The 20,808-nt window shown below is 38.5% G+C and overlaps 1 protein-coding gene across 5 annotated transcripts in view; it reads right to left on the bottom strand.

Moving 5' to 3' along the window:
* ECD (ecdysoneless cell cycle regulator) overlaps positions 1-20,808 on the bottom strand; it is a 42,600-nt gene that overhangs the window by 18,202 nt on the left and 3,590 nt on the right. For all 5 annotated transcript variants that reach the window (XM_066243214.1, XM_066243212.1, XM_066243213.1 and 2 more), the window contains exons 3-7: positions 18,284-18,401; positions 12,312-12,399; positions 12,035-12,213; positions 10,504-10,696; positions 1,715-1,843 (exon numbers count right to left, since the gene is read on the bottom strand). In XM_066243214.1, coding sequence (XP_066099311.1) covers positions 1,715-1,843; positions 10,504-10,696; positions 12,035-12,213; positions 12,312-12,399; positions 18,284-18,401 — 707 coding nt within the window. The remainder of the gene's footprint in view (positions 1-1,714; positions 1,844-10,503; positions 10,697-12,034; positions 12,214-12,311; positions 12,400-18,283; positions 18,402-20,808) is intronic.

The raw sequence follows: 20,808 nt of genomic DNA on the forward strand, positions 1-20,808 counted from the left end.
TTGTAGCTTTAAATTGTACTTTTACTATATGAGCAAGGGTCAACATACTTCATATGTTTAAGATTAAAAATCAGTTGCATTTCCTTTCCTCTGAACTATCTTTGTATGTTTCTGAACATTTTCTATTGATTAGTATATTATTCATAATAACTTGGAGGAACTCTATATGTTAGAGAAATCAGCTTTGCCATTTAAGTTGAAAATACAATGCTTTCTCCATGTTTACTTTTTAAATTTTTATTTATGGGGTTTTTATTCCCACACAGAAATTTTTAATTTTTACATAATCGAATTTATTTTAAAAACTTATCTTTTCTAGTTTCTGGTTTCAAGGCATGCTTAGAAAGAAAGACCTTTACTACTCAGATTATCAAAAATTTCTCCTGCGTTTTCTTTCAAATTTGATGGTTTCAATTTTTTCTTTTAAATATTTGGCCCAACTATAATTTTTTTTTGGATAGGTGTGAGGGAATCAACTTTAATATTCAGATGGCTTCACAGATGTTCTACTATCATTTACTGAATAATCCATCTCTCCTTCTTATTTGAATATCACATTTTACTATATTTTCACAGAAATATGGTATATTTCTAGACTTTATATGCTGCAGCATTATTTTAAGAGCATATATATTATTATATATATGTATATATAAGTTCTACCAGAAAGTTCTGTCCATTTCTATCACAAGTTTCGACACGTAAGCATGTTTATTTGGCGCATGTGTGCCTCTCTATTTTTATCACTTAATGTATACATACTAACGTAGCAAATTAGCTAAAACAAAGTTGATTCACGTTAGTCTTATGTGTGAAGTGATAGTGTACCCATGGCTACTGATAAAGTTCATTTACGCCACTGTAATTTTTACGAATTTCAACAAGGAAGAAATGCTACAGAAGCATGTCTGTCGCATCCACCATATTTCCCGGACTAAGCACCCTCTGACTATCACTTGTTTTTGTCCTTACAAAATTTTTTGAAGGGCAAAAAATTAAAAAATGAAGATATCAAACAAGCACTGGTTCAATTTTTTGCATCAAAAGATAAAACAGCCTGACTTGTGGTGGTGCAGTGGATAAAGTGTCGACCTGGAATGCTGAGGTCACTGGTTCGAAACCTGGGCTTGCCCAGTCAAGGCACATATGGGAGTTGATGCTTCCTGCTCCTCCCCTTCCTCTCTCTCCCCCCTTTTCTTTTTTTTTTTAATTTTTTTAAAAATTTTTTAATTTATTTATTTTAGAGAGGAGAGGGAGGGGGAGAGAGAGAGAGAGAGAGAGAGAGAGAGAGAAGGCGGGGGAGTAGCTGGAAGCATCAACTCCCATATGTGCCTTGACCAGGCAAGCCCAGGGTTTCGAACCAGCAATCTCAGCATTTCCAGGTTGACGCTTTATCCACTGCGCCACCACAGGTCAGGCTCCTTTTCTAAAATGAATAAATAAAATCTTTAAAAAAAAAGATAAAACATTTTCAAAAATGGGATATACAAATTGCCCTCACGCTAGCAAGAAATCATTAATAATAATGGCAATTATATTATTTAATAAAGTTTATTGACGGTAAGAAAAATTTGTATTTTGTTTTATTCCAAAAACGGACAGAACTTTCCAGTAGACCTTATATATGTACATATATAATATATGAGGGGTGTGTGTGTGTGTGTGTGTGTATGTGTGTGTGTATGAAGAAAATAAAATTTTCTGTTCAACTTACCAACTTCATGCCCAGTTCATGGGCTCGGTACTGGGGATGAGAGGGAGGAGGCAATCTGTATCCACTCCGCCGGTCTGGCATAAACCTTTGTTGCATCAACTGTGCATACAGACACTTAGTAAAGGTGACCTGAACATTGGGGCACAAAAGATAAGAGTCTTTTCTTGAAATTAACAATTTGAATATCATATCATAGTTAGTAACAATAACTCTGTTTGCAAACTTCATATTCATATGAAATGCAAAGACCCAACCTATTCATTGTCAATAATTCTTAGTAACAGCTTTATTGAGATATAATTCACATAGTATAAAATTTATCTTCACTGTCTACTCTTTAGTTATCACTACTGGAATTCTTAACATTAATTACATAATATGGCACTTTTGATGAGTGGAAGAAAAAAGCAATTCCTAATTCTCTCAAAGAAATCAAATGTTTTATATTAAGAAAAAAATAGAGAGATGACATCAGAGTAATGGCACGGTAGAAAGCGATACCGATAAATCTCCCCCAAAACTCAACAAGATCTTCAACCAGAAACAGAAAAACCTGTCCTTGGAGCCTCCAGATGTTCTGCAATACACCCAAAGGTATGGTCGAGCAAAAAATTGGCTAAATATATAATCAAACCCCAAAGGAAATAGGGAGTAAGAAATGCTCCGCCTTCCTCACTAACCTAAATAGGGCTGCTTTCACTGGGAACTGAGAGTATAGAAACTAAGGCGGGCAAAGGGGGTGAATAGATCCAGGCCGCAGCACAAACAGCCGAACCAGGCTGTGGCACGGAGATCCAAGCCGAGGAAAAACTGTGCCTGTGGCAACCCAGGAAATACAAGCTAGCACTTGCACCAAACCCAGACAAAGAAAGACAAGCGGGGCAGCCATTTTCCCCGATCTCCTGGTTGGCGTGCGCAGATAGTGGGCAAGAGATTCCTCCGAGCGCCTCAGGAGTGGGCACCCGTGTTATCCCACAGAGGGGCAGAGTCAGAGGCCTCTGTGTGGGCCAAAAGCGGAATCTCCAGGCCACCCCATCGCCCTGAAAAAGCCGTGCTCGGGGAGGGAGCGAGAGCCAATTCCAATGCTGGAACTTTTCTGTGTGGGCGGGGGTTTCACTCAGAGTATGAGACTGCCGGCCTGATATCCTGACCTGCGCACAGATAGTGAGCGAGAGTTTCCTCCAAGTACCCCGGAAGTGGGCACCCGCCCGTGTTACTGGACAGAGTGGCAGAGCCAGAGGTCTTTGAGTGGGCAGAAGCCCCGCCTGATTATGCTAGCAGCTCTTACTGACTGAGCCTTACCCAGAGCCCTGTGCTGAGTGGGAATAGAGTGGGGAGTTGCCAGCTCTTTGAGCCTCTTACTATCCAGGCAGAGGCAGCAGCAACCCCATAGCTGGATTATCAGGCTAATAATTGAGGAAGGAAAGACTAAGAGAGAGGCTCCAGGAACACGAACTCTCTCACTGTTGGAGCCTATAAATGCTAATGAGCTTCGACTGCCAATGAGACTGAAGCAAAATACATGACATCGCCATAGAGACTTATCAACTGCAAACCTCTACCTGAGCGTGCCAAAGGGGCAGAACCTGGGGTACAGAGTCACTGACCAGGAAGAGGGAGAGAAAAGAAAAAGCAAGAAGATAACCTCTCAAAAATCAAGAATAATCCACAGACTTTATAACCTATCCCATTTTATTATATTTGTTCGTTTCTTTCTCTTATCTTCATTCTTGATTTTTTTTCCCCCTCCTCCAATTTGGTCGTTTAACTCTACCGGTCTTACTCTCTCCTCTCCTTGAACTACACTACCCATAAGTGTTACATCTCCCATTATCTTTTCTTTCCTCTTCCTTTCTCTCTATGAGGGTTGCACTCCAAAACCCTTAACTCTCTCTCTCTCTCTCTCCTTTTTCTTTTTTCTTCTTTTAGTGGTTCCCTCTTTTTTTTTCCTCTCTTTCTTTTCTCCCTCTATAATAGTTTCTTCCTTTCTCCTTTACATCCCCTCTCATTCAAACCTCAGTAACGAACAAATTACCTTATCTGGGACTCAAACTTATGTTTGTGGCATTTTGGGGGGTTTTTACTTCACCTTTTTAACTCACTAGCAGTACTCCCATCCCTGGCTCTACATTTTATCTAGTTCTTGCTCCACTAAGTACAATAGTAATTTTTTAATTTGTCCCCCCATTTTCCTGTTTCCCTCTTATTCCTCTCATCATAACTCTTAGTCAACCAACACCTAAAAGCAAATCATTTTATTCTTGACCCAAATTTTTTCCTTATTTGCTTTTTGTGGGTCCATACCCCCTTTTTTTTCTTCTTCTTTTTTTGCCTCTGTTATTACTTCTCCCCAATTCAGGCCCTCCATTACAGGCATTGTTTGTTCTATTTAGTACAATATAATTCACAGTTCAACACAAGATTTTCTCAAGAAAGAGGGGAGAGGAGAGGAGAGGAGAGGAAAAAAGGAGGAGGGGGAATAATTTCCTTTTTTAAAATTTTTATTTCATTTTTCTTTTTTTGTCTTTCTTTCTTTTTTTTTGTATTTTTCTGAAGCTGGAAACGGGGAGAGATAGTCAGACAGACTCCCGCATGTGCCCGACCGGGATCCACCCGGCATGCCCACCAGGGAGCGATGCTCTGCCCCTCTGGAGTGTCGCTCTGTTGCGACCAGAGCCATGCCAGTGCCTGGGACAGTGGCCAAGGAGCCATCCCCAGTGCCCGGGCCATCTTTGCTCCAATGGAGCCTTGGCTGTGGGAGGGGAAGAGAGAGACAGAGAGGAAGGAGAGGGAGAGGAGTGGAGAAGCAGATGGGCGCTTCTCCTGTGTGCCCTGGCCAGGAAATAGAACCCAGGACTTCTGCACACCAGGCCGATGCTCTACCACTGAGCCAACCGGCCAGGGCTATTCTATTTTTCTTTATTTAATTATTAATTTTTTTTTTTAAAAAAAACAATTTTTAATTTTTTTAACTTTTATTCTTTATTAAATCTCATTAATACTATCAACAAGACCACCCTCAGATGCCATTAAGGAAGAGAAAATCGAATATCTTGGATACAAAAGAAAGAGAGGTAACACAGATAGATGAGGAAAAATCTATGGAGAAAAAATTTAATATATTGGGAAACCTTAGAGTTAAACGACAGAGAATTTAAAATAGAAATCCTAAAAATACTCAGAGATATACAAGAAAACACAGAAAGGCAATTTAGGGAGCTCAGAAAACAACTCAATGAACACAAAGAATATATTTCCAAGGAAATTGAAACTATAAAAACAAATCAAACAGAGATGAAAAACTCAATTCATGAGCTGAAAAACGAGGTAACAAGCTTAGCTAATAGAACAGGCCAGATAGAAGGTAGGATTAGTGAAATAGAAGACAAGCAACTTGAGGCACAACAGAGAGAAGAAAGAGACTCAAAAATTAAAAAAAATGAGATAGCCCTACAGGAATTATCTGACTCTATCAAAAAGAATAACATAAGAATAATAGGTATATCAGAGGGAAAAGAGAAAGAAAATGGAATGGAGAACATACTCAAACAAATAATAGATGAGAACTTCCCAAGCTTGTGGAAAGAACTAAAGCCTCAAATTCAAGAAGCAAACGGAACTCCGAGTTTTCTTAACCCCAACAAACCTACTCCAAGGCACATCATAATGAAATTGGCACAAATCAAAGGCAAAGAAAAAATTCTCAAGGCAGCCAGGGAAAAGAATACAACATATAAAGGAAAGCTCATTAGATTATCATCCGATTTCTCAACAGAAACTCTACAAGCTAGAAGAGAGTGGACCCCAATATTTAAAGTCCTGAAAGAGAGGAACTTTCAGCCACGAATACTATACCCATCAAAGCTATCCTTCAAATATGAAGGAGAAATAAAAACATTCACAGATACAGAAAAGATGAGAAAATTTATCATCAGAAAACCCCCACTCCAGGAATTACTAAAGGGGGTTCTCCAATCAGATACAAAGAACAAAAAAAAACACAGCCACAAGTAAAAGCTCCAAGAAGAACACAATAAAACTAAATTTAAACTGTGACAACAACAAAAAGAAAGGGGGGAGAGGATGGATATTAACAGTATAGCAAAGGACGATGGAGTGCAAAAGTACTCACAAAATAGTGCACTACAATGAACAGGGTAGGAACCCCTTTCATTACTTAAAGGTAACCACCATTGAAAAAACCACCACAGAAGCACATGATTTAAAAAAGATAGCAACAGAGGAAAGATGTATGGAATACAACCAAATAAAAACAAAAGATAGAAAAACAAAAGAGAAGGATCAAACGACACAAAACTAACAGAAAGCAATCTATAAAATGGCAATAGGGAACTCACAAGTGTCAATAATTACACTAAATGTAAATGGATTAAACTCACCAATAAAAAGGCACAGAGTAGCAGAATGGATTAAAAAAGAAAATCCAACTGTATGCTGCCTACAAGAAACACATCTAAGTAACAAGGATAAGAACAAATTCAAAGTGAAAGGCTGGAAAACAATACTCCAAGCAAATAACATCCAAGAAAAAGCAAGTGTAGCAATACTCATATCTGATAATGCTGACTACAAGACAGCAAAAGTACTCAGAGACAAAAGTGGCCATTTCATAATGGCTAAGGGGACACTGAATCAAGAAGACATAACAATTCTTAATATATATGCACCAAACCAAGGAGCACCAAAATATATAAGACAGCTACTTATTGACCTTAAAACAAAAACTGACAAAAATACAATCATACTCGGAGACCTCAATACACCACTGACAGCTCTAGATCGGTCATCCAAACAGAGAATCAACAAAGATATAGTGGCCTTAAACAAAACACTAGAGCACCTGGATATGATAGACATCTACAGGACACTTCATCCCAAAGCGACAGAGTATACATTTTTCTCTAATGTACATGGAACATTCTCAAGAACTGAATATATGTTGGGCCACAAAAACAACATCAGCAAATTCAGAAAAATCAAAGTTGTACCAAGCATATTTTCTGATCATAAAGCCTTGAAACTAGAATTCAACTGCAAAAAAGAGGAAAAAAATCCTACAAAAATGTGGAAACTAAACAACATACTTTTAAAAAATGAATGGGTCAAAGAAGAAATAAGTGCAGAGATCAAAAGATATATACAGACAAATGAAAATGACAATACAACATATCAGAATCTATGGGATGCAGCAAAAGTAGTGATAAGAGGGAAGTTCATGTCACTTCAGGCATATATGAACAAACAAGAGAGAGTCCAAGTGAACCACTTCACTTCACACCTTAAGGAACTAGAAGAAGAAGAACAAAGACAACCCAAAATCAGCCGAAGAATGGAGATAATAAAAATCAGAGCAGAAATAAATGAAATAGAGAACAGAAAATGTATAGAAAAATTAATAGAACAAGGAGCTGGTTCTTTGAAAAGATCAACAAAATTGACAAACCCTTGGCAAGACTTACCAAGGAAAAAAGAGAAAGAACTCATATAAACAGAATCCAAATGAAAGAGGAGAAATCACCACGGACACCGTAGATATACAAAGAATTATTGTAGAATACTATGAAAAGCTTTATGTCACTAAATTCAACAACCTAGAAAAAATGGATAAATTCCTAGAACAATACAACCTTCCTAGACTGAGTCAAGAAGAAGCAGAAAGCCTAAACAGACCTATTAGTAGAGAAAAAATAGAAAAAACCATTAAAAACCTCCCCAAAAATAAAAGTCCAGGCCCAGACGGCTATACCAGCAAATTTTATCAAACATTCAAAGAAGACTTGGTTCCTATTCTACTGAAAGTCTTCCAAAAAATTGAAGAAGAAGCAATACTTCCAAACACACTTTATGAGGCCAACGTAACCCTCATACCAAAACCAGGCAAGGATGGCACAAAAAAAGAAAACTACAGACCAATATCTCTAATGAATACAGATGCTAAAATACTAAACAAAATACTAGTAAATCGAATACAACAACATATTAAAAAAATAATACATCATGATCAAGTGGGATTCATCCCAGAATCTCAAGCATGGTTCAACATACGTAAAACGGTTAACATAATACCCCATATCAACAAAACAAAGAACAAAAACCACATGATCTTATCAATAGACGCAGAAAAGGCTTTCGAGAAAATACAACACAATTTCATGTTTAAGACTCTCAACAAAATGGGTATAGAAGGAAAATATCTCAACATGATAAAGGCCATATATGAGAAACCATCAGCTAACATCATATTAAATGGCACAAAACTGAAGGCTTTCCCCCTTAAATCAGGAACAAGACAGGGTTGTCCACTCTCTCCAGTCTTATTTAATGTGGTACTAGAGGTTCTAGCCAGAGCAATCAGACAAGACAAAGAAATAAAAGGCATCCATATCGGAAAAGAAGAAGTAAAGGTATCACTTTTTGCAGATGATATGATCCTATACATCGAAAACCCCAAAGAATCCACAAAAAGACTACTAGAAACAATAAACCAATACAGTAAGGTCGCAGGATACAAAATTAACATACAGAAGTCAATAACCTTTCTATATGCCAACAATGAAACATTTGAGAATGAACTCAAAAGAATAATCCCCTTCACGATTGCAACAAAAAAAATAAAATACCTAGGAATAAACATAACAAAGAATGTAAAGGACTTATATAATGAAAACTATAAACCATTGTTAAGGGAAATCGAAAAAGATATAATGAGATGGAAGAATATTCCTTGTTCTTGGCTAGGAAGAATAAATATAATCAAGATGGCCATATTACCCAAAGCAATATACAAATTTAATGCAATTCCCATCAAAATTCCAATGACATTTTTTAAAGAAATGGAACAAAAAATTATCAGATTTATATGAAACTATAAAAACCCCCGAATACCCAAAGCAATCCTAATGAAAAAGAATGAAGCTGGGGGCATTACAATACCTGACTTCAAACTATATTATAGGGCCACAATCAAAAACAGCATGGTATTGGCAGAAAAATAGACACTCAGACCAATGGAATAGAATAGAAAACCCAGAAATAAAACCACATATATATAGTCAAAAATTTTTTGATAAAGGGGTCAACAACACACAATGAAGAAAAGAAAGCCCCTTCAATAAATGGTGCTGGGAAAACTGGAAAGCCACATGCAAAAGAATGAAACTTGACTACAGTTTGTCCCCCTGTACTAAAATTAACTCAAAATGGATCAAAGATCTAAACATAAGACCTGAAACAATAAAGTACATAGAAGAAGACATAGGTACTAAATTCATGGACCTGGGTTTTAAAGAGCATTTTATGAATTTGACTCCAAAGGCAAGAGAAGTGAAGGCAAAAATTAATGAATGGGACTACATCAGACTAAGAAGTTTTTGCTTAGTAAGTGAAACTGATAACAAAATAAACAGACAGCCAACTAAATGGGAAATGATATTTTCAAACAACAGCTCAGATAAGGGCCTAATATCCAAAATAGACAAAGAACTCATAAAACTCAACAACAAACAAACAATCCAATAAAAAAATGGGAAGAGGACATGAACAGACACTTCTCCCAGGAAGAAATACAAATGGCCAACAGATATATGAAAAGATGCTCATCTTCTTTAGTTATTAGAGAAATGCAAATCAAAACTGCAATGAGATACCACCTCACACCTGTTAGATGAGCATTATTAACAAAACAGGTAATAGCAAATGTTGGAGAGGCTGTGGAGAAAAAGGAACCCTCATACACTATTGGTGGGAATGTAAAGTAGTACAACCATTATGGAAGAAAGTATGGTGGTTCCTCAAAAAACTGAAAACAGAACTACCTTATGACCCAGCAATCCCTGTACTGGGTATATACCCCCAAAACTCAGAAACATTGATATGTAAAGACACATGCAGCCCCATCTTCATTGCAGCATTGTTCACAATGGCCAGGACTTGGAAACAACCAAAAAGCCCGTCAATAGATGACTGGATAAAGAAGATGTGGCACATATACACTATGGAATACTACTCAGCCATAAGAAATGATGACATCGGATCATTTACAGCAAAATGTTGGGATCTTGATAACATTATACGAAGTGAAATAAGTAAATCAGAAAAAAACAGGAATTGCATTATTGCATACGTAGGTGGGACATAAAAGTGAGAGTAAGAGACATTGATAAGAGTATGGTAGTTATGGAGGGTGGGGGGTGGGGGGAGAGGGAGAGGGAAAGGGGGAGGGGGAGGGGCACAAAGAAAACTAGATAGAAGGTGACAGAGGATAATCTGACTTTGGGTGATGGGTATGCAACATCATTGAACGACAAGATAACCTGGACTTGTTATCTTTGAATATATGTTTCCTGATTTATTGATGTCGCCACATTAAAAAAATAAAATTATAAAAAAAAGAAAGAAGATGACAGACGGCAATTGGACTTTGGGTAATGGGAATGCAGCATAATTGAATGTCAGAATAACCTAGAGATGTTTTCTCCGAACATATGTACCCTGATTTATCAATGTTACCCCATTAAAATTAATAATAAAAAAAAAGAAAAGAAAAAAATATTATTCAAATAGGGGAAATATGGTCAGAAACCACTAGGAAACATGGAGTATAAAATACGGAGTCAGGTATCTTCAAATCTTCCTCACTGAATGAGAAGAAAACTGTATATTAACTTACAATGAGAAAACAGAATATTTACATTTTTTTCTAGTGAACAATTAAAATAACACTCAACTCTCCAGTGAGACAAACTAAATGACAAAGAGTGATGTCCTACCGACGTCATTACTCGTGTTTCAGGCAAGAAAGTCTTAAAAACACGACAGGCTCGCAAGTCAATAGGGTCCCGCAGGTAAAATGCCTGGACGCCCGCTGCCACCAGCCTGGGCTGCTGCTTCAGCACTGCTGCAATGCCCGCTGGAAGGAAGCAGTGAGCTCGATGCAGGGAGGCTTTAATTTTTCCTGGGTATCTGTGACAAAGAACATAATTACTTTTACTTTATGATATGTAAGTATCTAGAGTTCTTATACCATTTACTCCCCCCTTTCTTATATATTTTTACTCATTTTTACATTTTTCATTGATTTGAGAGAAAGAAGGAAGAGGGGTCGAGGTAGAGGAAGGGAGAGAGAGAGGGAGAGGGAGAGAGAGAAAGAGAGAGAGAAAGAGAGAGGAGGATCAACTCCTCATTGCCCTGACCAGGGATTGAACCCACGACCTCTGCACGCTGGGGCAACACTCTATCCACTGAACCACCTGGTCTGGGCCCTATTGACTTCTTTCTTAACATCTTGTCTCGGTTCATCAATAGTGAGATGTAAAGAGTGACACAAGAGACCCTGGCCAGTGGCTCAGTGAATACAGCATCCTCCAGGCATATGGGCATCCCAGGTTTAATTCCCAGTCAGGGCACACAGAAGAAGTGACCGCCTGTTTCTTTCCCCCTTCTCTACCTCTTCCCCTCTCACAGCCTGTGGCTCAATGGTTTGAGCAGGGCCCAGGTGCTAAAGATAGCTCAGTTCTTAAGCACTGGCCTAAGGTGGGGGTTGCATGTGGGAGTCTGCCTCACTATCTCCCCTCCTCTCACCTAAAAAGAAGTGACACAAGAGGTAAAAACAAAAATGCTGTATATACTAAAAATTACAGGAAAGAAAAGAAGGAAGAGAAAAAGTGGGAGGAAATGGAAATTTTTACAAAAAGATTAAGGTGGTTTAATAAAAACAAAACGTCTACTATACTTTGGACAAGGATACAAAGTTTATTCTTCTAAAAAAAAAAAATGGTACACAATACACTCACACAGAGCTAAAGGAGATTTTTAATATTCTTAAGACCCAAGCAGAGCTAAACATTTAACTGAACTCAAATTTGAATGGCTGAATGAATACGTTAGTAGACTTGGGCCTTCTCTTCTGCATGGAAGCTGAAGTGCTCCACAGAGGCCACAGACTCACAGGCTCTGCAGCCCCAAGGCCGCATTTCAAACCTGAGCACACTGTGCTCCCGCAGGTTCCTATTTCCAAGTTCTCACACTATTTATCTATGGATACAAATAATTCTTAGCAACAATAGCTAAGGTAAATAATGCAAAAATATTGGGATTGGATTACAGCAATTTTAAATGGGAATTAAAATATATGTTTCTTGATTTTAAATTAAATAATTTCCTAGTCAATCCCATGAAGGATGAGGACAACAAAAATTAGCATTTTTGTGAAAGAAATTCTACATCTAATGAAAGACTTAAACTAAACTAAAATACAAGGCTCCTTGATTCACAATAAAAGTGTTTTGTTGTGTTTTTTACCCTTTGATGCGCCTATTCACAGCAGCTCTTATAGATTCTGAAGCCAAAATTTTTTCTGGGTGTGTTGAGATTATACTTAATGCTTGCGGGATTGTTGGGGGTGTAGTGGGTAACCAGGATACTGCTCCACGTTGCCTCGGTACAGGAATAATGCACAACTCCCCACGGTAGAAAAATACCTGCAAAATTATACATTTTAATTTTCATATTAGAAACTGACAAACTCTAGGTACATATGAAAAATGTTGCATGATTTTCCAAATATGTATATACTTACTCTATTAGCACTATTATCAGCATCTAGCCACTTAGGGAGAAAGTCAGCAGCCTCTATTAACAAGAATTCACCATCATTGTCTTCAATCCTAATGCAAAAAAAGATGCAATTTTGCATTCATAAAGCACAGATTTACTAATAGATTTTTTTGATTAATACATTTTCATTCATCTTAGTAAATATCTAACTATGTACTATGTGTAGATTGCTATAATAAAGCAAATGTTTAAGATACCATTAAGCACTGAAGCAAACTATAAGACTGTATGGAGGAGCTAGAGAGAAAATAAATATACAAATAAGTAGCTGTCACAAAAATATGAAAAAATGCACAAAGTATCATAGGATTTTAAAAGAAAAAAAATCACATATGGCCAAGATTAGTTGTCTTTATGTAGGAGGTGTTATTTCGGTCTTGAAAGATAATTTTATTTTGCCTCATTTTCTTTCTTTTTTTTAGTGAGAGGAGGGGAGGCAGAGATATAGACTCCTGCATGTTCCCCAACTGGGATTCACTTGCTCTGCCTATCTGGGGCCATTGCTCCATTGTTCAGCAACAGAGCCATTTTTTAGCACCTGAGGCAGAGGCCTTGGAGCCATCTTTAGTGCATAAGGTCAACTTGCTGGAATCAATCAAACTATGGCTGCAGGTGGTGAGAGACAGAGAGAGAGAAAGTAGGAGGAGGGATGGAGAAGCAAATGGTCACTTCTCCTGTGTGCCCTGACGGGGAATTGAACCCGGGACATCTACCCACTGGGCTAATGCTCTACCACTGAGCCAACAAGCCAGAGTCTCATTTGCAGCATTTTTAAAATTTAAATTTGTGAATAGTTAACAGAGTCACATGGTTAAAACTTTAGAACATAAAACTTCAATAATAAAAGGTACACAATGAAAAATATTCCTGCTTTTGTCCCTACATGCGAAACTCCTACCCCACCATCACTATTCTTTCTTTTTTTTTTTTTGGTATTTTTTCCTAAGTTGGAAACAGGCAAGCAATCAGACAGACTCCCGCATGCACCCGACCGGGATCCACCCGGCCGGGATCCACCCGGCATGCCCACCAGGGGGTGATGCTCTGCCCATCTGGGGCGTCGCTCTGCTGCAATCAGAGCCATTCTAGCGCCTGAAGTAGAGGTCACAGAGCCATACTCAGTGCCCCGGCAAACTTTGCTCCAATGGAGCCTTGGCTGCGGGAGGGGAAGAGAGAGACAGAGACGAAGGAGAGGGGGAAGGGTGGAGAAGCAGATGGGCGCTTCTCCCGTGTGCCCTGGCTGGGAATCGAACCCAGGACTCTTGCACGCCAGGCCGACGCTCTACCACTGAGCCAACCATGTCAGGGCTATTATTTCTTATTCATCCTTCTGGAGTTTGCTTATGCATAATCTGACTAATAGAACTATGAATTCCTACTTTCTTCTCTTGTCCCACAAAAGGTAGCATATTCTATACACAGCTCTGGGTTTTTAATGGGTAGAAGAAATGGAGGCACCTGACCTGTGGTGGCGCAGTGGATAAAGCGTCGACCTGGAAAATGCTGAGGTCACCGGTTCAAAACCCTGGGCTTGCCTGGTCAAGGAACATATGGGAGTTGATGCTTCCAGCTCCTCCCCATCTTCTCTCTCTGTCTCTCTCTTCTCTCTCTCCCCCTCTCTATCTCTCTCTCTCCCTTTCTCTCTTCTCTCTAAAATGAATAAAATTTGAAAAAAAAAAAAGAAAGAAATGGAGGGTACTCTTGGCAGAGGGACACCATAAGCAAAACCATGGAGGTGGCAATGGTTATGAGACATGACTTGGGGTGCAGAGCACACAATACAATACACAGATGCAGTGTACACCTGAAAATAATTTTATCAAACAATGTCACTCCAATAAATTCAATATAAAAGTAAAAAAACCCCATGGAGGTAGCAACTGAAGATAGATATTTGGAGAATGACAACTAGTAAAGAACAAGACTAGAGAAGCACAGTTATCATTTTAGAGAGAGCTTTAATTGTCAGAATGAAAGAGAATGAGCTTAGTTTTATTTAAAAAAAAAGAATGTAAAGTTTTAGAGTAGGGTAATAAAATGGTTACAGCTCTACCTTAGGAAGATTGTAATGCAGAGACACAGAAAGACCTTTTTGTAATTAAAAATAAAAAAACTTACAAGACAGTAGTTGCCTACTATTTAAAGAATTCTTATAGGCCTGGTGTGTATGTATGAACCATCAATATAGAACTATCAGAATCTGCACAAAAATGGTAGTGCCCGTCCTTATTATAGTTGTAAAGACAGAAACTAATGTTTCTGTATTTGTTCACTTAAAATTCCAACTTTTTTAAATTTTTTTTTGTATTTCTCTGAAGCTGGAAACGGGGAGAGACAGTCAGACAGACTCCCGCATGCGCCCGACCGGGATCCACCCGGCACGCCCACCAGGGCGTGATGCTCTGCCACGACCAGAGCCACTCCAGCGCCTGGGGCAGAGGCCAAGGAGCCATCCCCAGCGCCCGGGCCATCCTTGCTCCAATGGAGCCTTGGCTGCGGGAGGGGAAGAGAGACAGAGAGGAAGGAGGGGGTGGGGTGGAGAAGCAAATGGGCGCTTCTCCTATGTGCCCTGGTCAGGAATCGAACCTGGGTCCCCCGCACGCCAGGCCGACGCTCTACCGCTGAGCCAACTGGCCAGGGCCTAAAATTCCATCATTTATTAAGAAATTATTGCTAATTATTTTTGGGTGTGATAACAGTAGTGTTTAAAATAAGAGTTCATATTACTTAGATTTATTTCCTGAACTATTTAAAGATAAAATGGCATAATATTGGAGAGATACTTTAAAATAATCTTTTATGTGATGGGAAGTAGAGTAAGGATATAGATAAGTGAGTTAATAATTTCTGAAGTTGCGTGATAGGCACACATGAATTCATTCTAAATTTATGTGTTTGAAATTTCAATATAATATTGTTTTCAAAGTTGTTTTTCTTTTTCTTCTGCTGGGGAAAAGGTTGGGTGGGTAAAAAAAGATCAGCATGTGGGGGCTGACCAGGAAACTAGGATAAGTGGTAAGTGGGTGAAACACCCTATGCTGGCAAAATGTGGTCATTACAGAAAACTACCAGTTACCACTTTAAAAATTGAATTCGAATTTACTTTGCTATCTCTTTAAATATCTTCTGTATTTAATTTCTCAAAAAAACTTAGCTATGGTATGGAGAGCAGAGAAAGGCCACGTGGAGGAGAAGAGAAACAGCCAAGATGGCAGAGTGCTGAAGGAGAAACCAGTTAGTGCAGAGTTTGTGCAGAGAGGAGATGGGGAACAGAGGTGAATAAGGCTGGTGAGCTAGTAACCTTTGATTCTAGGAAACTCGGATAAGTCAGTGGCTTTGGGAGCCCTGAATGGAAAGGGAAGTGTTTTCCAACTGTGTGTATTTTTTTTTTTAAGATTTTATTTATTCATTATAGAGAGGGAAAAGAGAGAGAGAGAGAGAGAGAGAGAGAGAGAGAGAGAGGAGAGAGGAGCAGGAAGCATCAACTCCCATATGTGCCTTGACCAGGCAAGCCCAGGGTTTTGAACCGGCAACCTCAGCATTTCCAGGTTGATGCTTTATCCACTGTGGCACCACAGGTCAGGCCTGTGTGTATTTTTTGTCTGTCGAGTACAAGCTAGGATTAAAGCTAATGGCCAAAACAACAACAACAACAACAACAAAATAAAGCTAATGGCCCCCCCACATACACACACACAAAATTTAGCTATGGTCTAACACAGTGGTCCCCAACCCCCGGCCACGGACCGGCACCGGTCCATGGGCCATTTGGTACCAGATAGCAGAGAAAGAATAAATAACTTACATTATTTCCGTTTTATTTATATTTAAGTCTGAGCAATGTTTTATTTTTAAAAAATGACCAGATTCCCTCTGTTACATCCATCTAAGACTCACTCTTGCCGCTTGTCTCGGTCACGTGATACATTTATCCATCCCACCCTAAAGGCCGGTCCGTGAAAATATTTTCTGACATTAAACCGGTCCGTGGCCCAAAAAAGGTTGGGGACCACTGGTCTAACAGACAAAGACATAGCAAATATAAGGTCTACCGGAAAGTTCTGTCCGTTTCTATCACAACAAGTTTCGACTTAGCACCCTCCGACTATCACTTGTTTTTGTCCTTACAAAATTTTTTGAAGGGCAAAAAATTCAAAAATGAAGATATCAAACAAGCACTGTTTCAATTTTTCACATCAAAAGATAAAACATTTTTTAAAAATGGGATATACAAATTGCCCCTATGCTGGCAAGAAATCATTAATAATAATGGCAATTACATTATTTAATAAAGTTTATTGACAGTAAGAAAAATTTGTATTTGTTTTATTCCAAAAAGACAGAAATTTCCAGACCTTATATATCTGTAAAATGTATGTGTGTGATTTTTTTTAAAGGCCCACAAGAAATTTATGATGATTACTTCTAAGAAGTCAAAGCAGTACACCCTTTGCATTGTTTGAATTTTGTTTGCCATGTATTGTTGTGGACTGTAAACGGTAAAAAGCCTTTGAGGATTCAAGGCTTAGAAAAAGGCTAAGTCCCCCCCCCCCCCATCTCCATATTTGGCTATGATGCTGAGTATTTGCACCCACTTCACTTGCTTCCTTAACTTGCTGGAAGCAATTTACATGCCCTTACTCTTACTCTTTGTTTGTTCTTATGCATGGTAGGGGGATTCCTGTTTATGCCTTGGGAGAGTTCCTGTTTTAGCCCCAATGTGTAACTTTGTATCAAGGACTTCCTTGATTTGCATATGGCTATATAATAAAGCAAACTGGGGCTACAGGGCGCTCAGATATTGCCATCAGCATTTGAAGAGTCCTCCTGGTCCCATCTTTTTTCTTAATAAGTATGTTTCCTTAATTCTGCACCCTTATCAGGAGCCACACTGGTCCGCGGCAACGTATATTTATTCTTTTTTTAATTTTTTTAATTTTTTTATTTTACAGAGACAGAGAGAGAGTCAGAGAGAGGGATAGATAGGGACAAACAAAAAGGAACAGAGAGAGATGAGAAGCATCAATCATTAGTTTTCGTTGCAACACCTTAGTTGTTCATTGATTGCTTTCTCATATGTGCCTTGACTGTAGGCCTTCAGCAGACTGAGTAACTTCTTGCTCGAGCCAGCGACCTTCAGTCCAAGCTGACGAGCTTTTTGCTCAAGCTAGATGAGCCCGCGTTCACGCTGGTGACCTTGGGGTCTCAAACCTGGGTCCTCCGCATCCCAGTCCGACACTCTATCCACTGCGCCACCGCCTGGTCAGGCTATATTTGTTCTTTCATAATGAAAATTAAAAAAAAAACAAAAACCTGCCTGACCTGTGGTGGCACAGTAGATAAAATGTCGACCTGGAATGCTGAGGTCGCCAATTCAAAACCCTGGGCTTCCCTGGTCAAGGCATATATGGTAGTTGATGCTTCCTGCTTCCCCTTCTCTTTCTTTCTCTCTCGCTCACTTCTCTCTCTAAAATGAATAAATAAGTCTTAAAAAAAAAACCCCTAAAGCAGCAGATTCTGTTTGACATTTTTTGGAAGTTGAACTCTCCATAATATTTTCATCATTCTTCCTCAAGAAAAGGAAGTAGGTTATCTCAGTCAGGGTGTCGTTCTGAAACACCAAAGTTTTGGATTCAGTTCCATCAGGGAACATACGGGAAGCAACCAGTGAATGCACAACAGAGTGGAACAACAACTGAATGCTTCTTTGCTTCTCTCCCCCTTCTTCTGTTTCTCTAAAACCAATCAATTAATTATAATAATAAAAGGAAGTCACAAGAAATAAGGGAGAAAACCCAGAAGTCATTTTTAAAATTTGTGCCCCAAATCTGTACAATTCCTACCAGACTACAGAAAAAAAATTACTAAATGGATTAAAATGTCATTGTTTTCAAGAATAAAATTCCTTTAGAATTATTAAAATAACTATAATACCTTGCTACCAATTCTGGAAATTCCTTTGTAATTTGTTTTATTATATAAACAATAAACCATTCATCCTCGATGTTATCCCCAAACTTTGTCATGCCAAACATATGAGCAGGAACACCTCCTAAAAATAAGAGGAAAGCAATCATATAACCAAATTAATTTTCCAGTGCAAATAAAAATATAATCATTCAATTAAACAAATATTCACTGACTATGCAGGAGGTACTATACTGGGAGTTGGGGTTGCAATCCTGAACAAAAGATATAAGAAGCCTTCTCTTGAGGAGTTGAGGGTTCATATAACAGGAGATAAACAACCAAGCCATCTCAAAACAAGACGATGAACAGATGTATGCACTGAGAACTATGTGAACATAGATGTGACATTGGAGCTATGCTTATCTGGAGGAATAGCCAGAAGTAGGCTTTCCAGAAAGATAGAATAGTATGTGCAAAGGCACAGAGGCATGACAGACAGTAGTGTCTGTCAATATCAGGTAGCTAGATTTGGATGGAGCAGAATTTCCAAACAAGTACATTATCCAGTTATGTGTAGAAATTAAACAACATAGTCTTAAACAACCAACGGTCAAAAAAGAAATCTCAAGGGAAATTAGAAAATATCTTGAGACAAAAATAAAAGCTTAACATACCAAAACTTATTAGATGCAGTGAAAGCAGTGCTAAAAGGGAAGTTTATAGGTTACAAAAGGTCTCAAATCAACAACCTAACTTTGTACCTTAAGGAACAAGAAAAAGAACAAACTAAATCCAAAGCTAGCAGAAGGAAATTAATAATAAAGATAAGAGCAGAAATAAAGGAAATGGAGAACAGAAAAACAATAGAAAAAAAATCAACATCAACTGAGTTGGTTTGTTAGAAAAGATCAACAAAATTGACAAAACATTAAATTAAGATAAAAGAGAGAAGACTCAACTAAAATCAGAAATGAAAGAGGGGATTTTACTACCTATTCCACAGAAATAAAAAGGACTATAAAAGAACACCATGAATGATTATAGACCAACAAGGATAACCTAAAAGAAATAGGTAAATTCCTAGAACCACACAATCTAACCAGACTGGATCAAAAAAAAAGAGAAAAAAAAAAAGAAACAGAAAAACAAAATCTGAACAGAGCTATAACTCTGAAAGAAACTGAATCAGTAATCAAATCTTCCCAACACAAAAAAATCCAGAACCAGATGACTTCACTAGAGAATTCTAACAACCGCTTAAAGAATTAACATCAATACTCCTCAAATTCTGTCAAAAAACCAGAGAAGCAAACATTCCCAAACTCATTTTATAAGGTCCCCATTACCCTAACACTAAAGCCAGACAAAGACAATACAAAAAAACTAGGACCAATATACCTGATGAATATTGATGTAGAAACAAGTTTCGACAAGTAAGCTCATGTTTATTTGGTGCATGTGTGCCTATTTTTATCACTTAATGTATACATACTGATGTAGCAAATTAACTAAAACAAAGTTGATTCACGTTAGTTTTTTTTTTTTTTTTTTGTATTTTTCTGAAGCTGGAAACGGGGAGGCAGTCAGACAGACTCCCGCATGTGCCCAACCAGGATCCACCCGGCATGCCCACCAGGGGGCGATACTCTGCCCATCTGGGACGTCGCTCTGCCGCAATCAGAGCCATTCTAGTGCCTGAAGCAGAGGCCACAGAGCCATCCTCAGTGCCCCGGCAAACTTTGCTCCAATGGAGCCTCGGCTGCGGGAGGGGAAGTGAGAGACAGAGAGGAAAGAGAGGGGGAGGGGTGGAGAAGCAGATGGGCGCCTCTCCTGTGTGCCCTGGCCGGGAATCGAACCCGGGACTCCTGCATGCCAGGCCGACGCTCTACCACTGAGCCAACTGGCCAGGGCCTCACGTTAGTCTTATGTGTGAAGCGATAATGTACCCATGGCTACTGATAAAGTTCATTTACACCACTGTAATTTTTACGAATTTCAACAAGGAAGAAATGCTACAGAAGCATGTCTGTCACATCCACCATATTCCCCGGACTTAGCACCCTCCGACTATCACTTGTTTTTGTCCTTACAAAATTTTTTTGAAGGGCAAAAAATTCAAAAATGAAGAAGATATCAAACAAGCACTGGTTCAATTTTTCACATCAAAAGATAAAACATTTTTCAAAAATAGGATATATAAATTGCCCTCACGCTGGCAAGAAATCATTAATAATAATGGCAATTATATTATTTAATAAAGTTTATTGACAGTAAGAAAAATTTGTATTTTGTTTTATTCCAAAAACGGACAGAACTTTCCAGTAGACCTTACTAGAAAAATGAATTCAATAACACACTAAAGAGACTGTACACCAGGACCATGTGGAATTTATTCCTGAAACGCAAGGACAGCTCAACATTTGAAAATCAATCAATGCAATATATAACATTAAAAGAATGAGGTCAAACAAGTGCATGGCAGACTGTCTCAAGAGCTGCCAAGGCAAAAAAAAAAAAAAGGTGGGAAGAAGAACCCAATCAACTCTTCT

This window comes from Saccopteryx bilineata, chromosome 9 (assembly GCF_036850765.1).
Source record: "Saccopteryx bilineata isolate mSacBil1 chromosome 9, mSacBil1_pri_phased_curated, whole genome shotgun sequence".
NCBI lineage: Eukaryota > Metazoa > Chordata > Mammalia > Chiroptera > Emballonuridae > Saccopteryx > Saccopteryx bilineata.